Source organism: Arachis hypogaea, chromosome 6 (assembly GCF_003086295.3).
Source record: "Arachis hypogaea cultivar Tifrunner chromosome 6, arahy.Tifrunner.gnm2.J5K5, whole genome shotgun sequence".
Lineage (NCBI taxonomy): Eukaryota > Viridiplantae > Streptophyta > Magnoliopsida > Fabales > Fabaceae > Arachis > Arachis hypogaea.
In genome coordinates, this window is record NC_092041.1 from 1,423,693 (window position 1) to 1,426,736 (window position 3,044).

General features: G+C 35.4%; 1 protein-coding gene across 1 annotated transcript; it reads left to right on the forward strand.

Annotated features, from left to right (window-relative positions):
* The first annotated feature begins 1,134 nt into the window (after window positions 1-1,134).
* Window positions 1,135-2,546, forward strand: LOC112695212 (RING-H2 finger protein ATL3). Its single transcript, XM_025747467.3, has one exon. It carries the CDS (start codon window positions 1,417-1,419, stop codon window positions 2,239-2,241), a length of 825 nt encoding a protein of 274 aa, XP_025603252.1. The 5' UTR covers window positions 1,135-1,416; the 3' UTR covers window positions 2,242-2,546.
* The last annotated feature ends 498 nt before the right edge of the window (window positions 2,547-3,044 follow it).

The following is a 3,044-nucleotide window of genomic DNA, read 5'->3' on the forward strand; positions in this document are numbered from 1 at the left end:
CCGATCATTATTTTGGGTCGGGTCCGGGCCATGACTCGGGTCACCCGAAGTCGGCCCGGTTGTCCGGTCATCATAAACAATTAATATTTTGTGTTATTAGTGACGGATGATAATTATTCTTATGTGGAATTTAAGTATTGTAAACCTTAATATTTTGTGTTATTAGTTATTATAAGACTATAAGTTCATGTTTTATGTTTCAAATGCATAAGATTTTAGACTAATGCATAATATTGTGTTATTTGTATTGATTTAAATATTTGGTGTTATTATACAATATTAGTATAGATTATGATTATGCTTTAATTTTCGAGAAGAGTCGGTTCTTATTTTTCTAAGTGAATTTTATCATGTCAAATAATAGTTGGAGCCTTGGAAATTTGAATATTTTCACATACTAGCTTATAAGAAGGTATCAAGATAATGTAATGATAACCCGGTTTTTATCCGATATAATCGTGGCAAAAAATGTATAGGTTTCATTGGGTCTTAGGGCCGGGTTCGGGTCTAATAAATAGGCCCGATATATATTTCGGGTCGGGTTTGGATAACATCAAACCCGGTTTCACCCGACCCATGCACACCCCTAAATTATATAATTTGATCATTATTTTTAAATGAATACTTACGGCTAAGTTAATAATTAAGAGATGTTAAATAATAATTTAGTCAAACATATTAAATTATCTAACAATTTTCAACAAATAACTTTATATAAAGATACATATAAATTTTCACTTTATTTTTATTACTTTAAAGTTTTTGAGAATTATATTTGTCAAATACATTAGACTTTTGTAGTTTTTAACCAATTTTTAGTATGTATTTTAGATTAATAATTTTTTAATAAATTTTATTAAAGACATTCTTTTAAAATAACAAACCAACAACATTATAAGATGAGCATAATTTACTGTTTTTAATAAATAATTAGTTAATAATATTTAAAAATATATTATTAAACTATTAAATTAAAAATGTTGAATTGTTAACTAAAAATATTGGTCTATAATTAAGATAATTGGCTCTTAAGTTTTTAACTTAACCAAAATACCAAGTGAAATTCTTTCAAGGTTTATGTTGGATGTTTAGTTTTTTATTAATTAAGCTTTGAATGGCGTAATTCGTTAGTTTTAAAAGTCCAAAGTCCAAAGTCCATTGTGGAGGGTTGTTTCTTCTTCCTCCAACTTGCGTTGATCGCTCTCGTGTACGCTTCTTCCTTAAACTTCATTTTCAACCTTCTAAACCTTCTCATTCAAAAACCAAACCCAACTTCCTCTTCTCTTTGCACTCTCTGCATATATATATATAAATTAAAAGTTATAAACAAACTAACCTTCCCTCATTCCCATCGACTCTGCAACTAGCTGCTAAATTTAAACCTCTACTTTCCGTGTTCTCTTTCAGCAAGTCGCGATGGGTGACTCGTCGGTGCCAAGTGACAAGTTGGGTGAGTCTCCGGCGGTTGAGTTAACGGGCAAGATCATGGTGGTGGCCGTAATAGTGTTGTTCATGGTGGTTGTGTTCGTGCTGTTCCTCCATCTCTACGCCAAATGGTTCTGGTGGAGCATTGGAGAGAGCAACATTCCCCAACCCAGAAGGCGGCGGCGGCGCTTTGTGTTTGCTCCTGGTCAAGACCCGGCCAGCTCCGGCGGTGTCCGAAGAGGCCTTGAGCCTTCTGTGCTGAGATCCCTGCCGGTGTTGGTTTTCCAGCCGCAAGATTTCAAGGAAGGTATGGAATGTGCGGTTTGCCTTTCGGAGGTTGAAGAGGGAGAAAAGGCGAGGCTGTTACCAAAGTGCAATCATGGCTTCCACGTGGATTGCATTGATATGTGGTTCCAATCCCATTCCACTTGCCCCCTCTGCAGAAACCCTGTGACCTCTGCCACCGAATCTTCTTCTGATGCAGCTTTCCCCACAAATGTCTTCGTTTGGGGGAACCAGACCCAAGTGAGTTCTTCTTTGGAGGAAACTACTACTTCTTCCTCCTCGTCATCTTCAGCTAGCAGCAGTGACAGAGTTCATCATCATGGCGGTGGATCGTTGGTGATTGATATACCAAGCGAGATCACTTCATCTTCTGCAAGCAGGTTTGCAGAAGAAGATGAGATGAAATCTCCCATTACAGGGAGACTGAAATCATTGAAGAGGCTGTTAAGCAGGGACAGGAGGATGAATCCTTCTAGTCCACGTTCTATAGACCTTGAACATGCAACGGGATCAGGGCAGAGCTCTAGTTAGCTAGGAATTTTCAGGGATGTTCGTTCGTTCTTTCTTTCATTTTTATGTACATGGTGGAAAAATTTGTTTTTATATTGTAAAAACTATAGGTAACATTAGAGTAGATTAGTAGGCTCATAAATGACCTACTTTCATGAACTCAATTGTATTTCTTTTCTATCTTCAATTTCTTTAGCCTTTAGGAAACCCCTTTCAGCCATCAAAATTGTCTGAAGCATTTACAGCTTCTTTGCAGAGCAAGACTGTTATTTGGATTGATGACATGTTTCTACGAATACGAATACAAATTCAAATTAATGACAAAATAGACATTTCATTCTTCGTGGCATCAAAAGAAAAAACGGAAGCTACAAAAGGGCGGCTTCTTTAGGCTAAAAAGTTTTGATATGGAAGCAAAATAAGTGATATACTTTAATATAGTAATTTTGTGTTTTTTAAAATTGTGGGAGTATCCTCCAATTTGTGTTTAAAAAGTTAAAATAATTCAGAGTACATAAATAGAAAGATCCGATTTGTGTTAAAAAAATTGAAAAAACTCAAAGTACACAAATCGGACCATGCCAATTGTTTGATTTTAAAATTTTGCTTAAGAAATCATATGGTCCGATTTGTAGTTGGACAAATATAAAATTCGGAAGCTAGAAAACGGACCCTCTGAGTTGTTTGTTGTTTTTAATTTTTTTACTGATGGAGAACTCGCATGATCCGAGTTCTGTTCTACTGATACTATATAGCTGTGAAGCACGTGTATTCTCCATATCGAGTCCAACACTACTTTTGTTTTTATATTCAAATTAAAAAGT

What these genes read in the sequence shown, in the direction of transcription:
- LOC112695212 (XM_025747467.3), top strand. Translation starts at nt 1,417, where the DNA reads ATGGGTGACTCGTCGGTGCCAAGTGACAAGTTGGGTGAGTCTCCGGCG.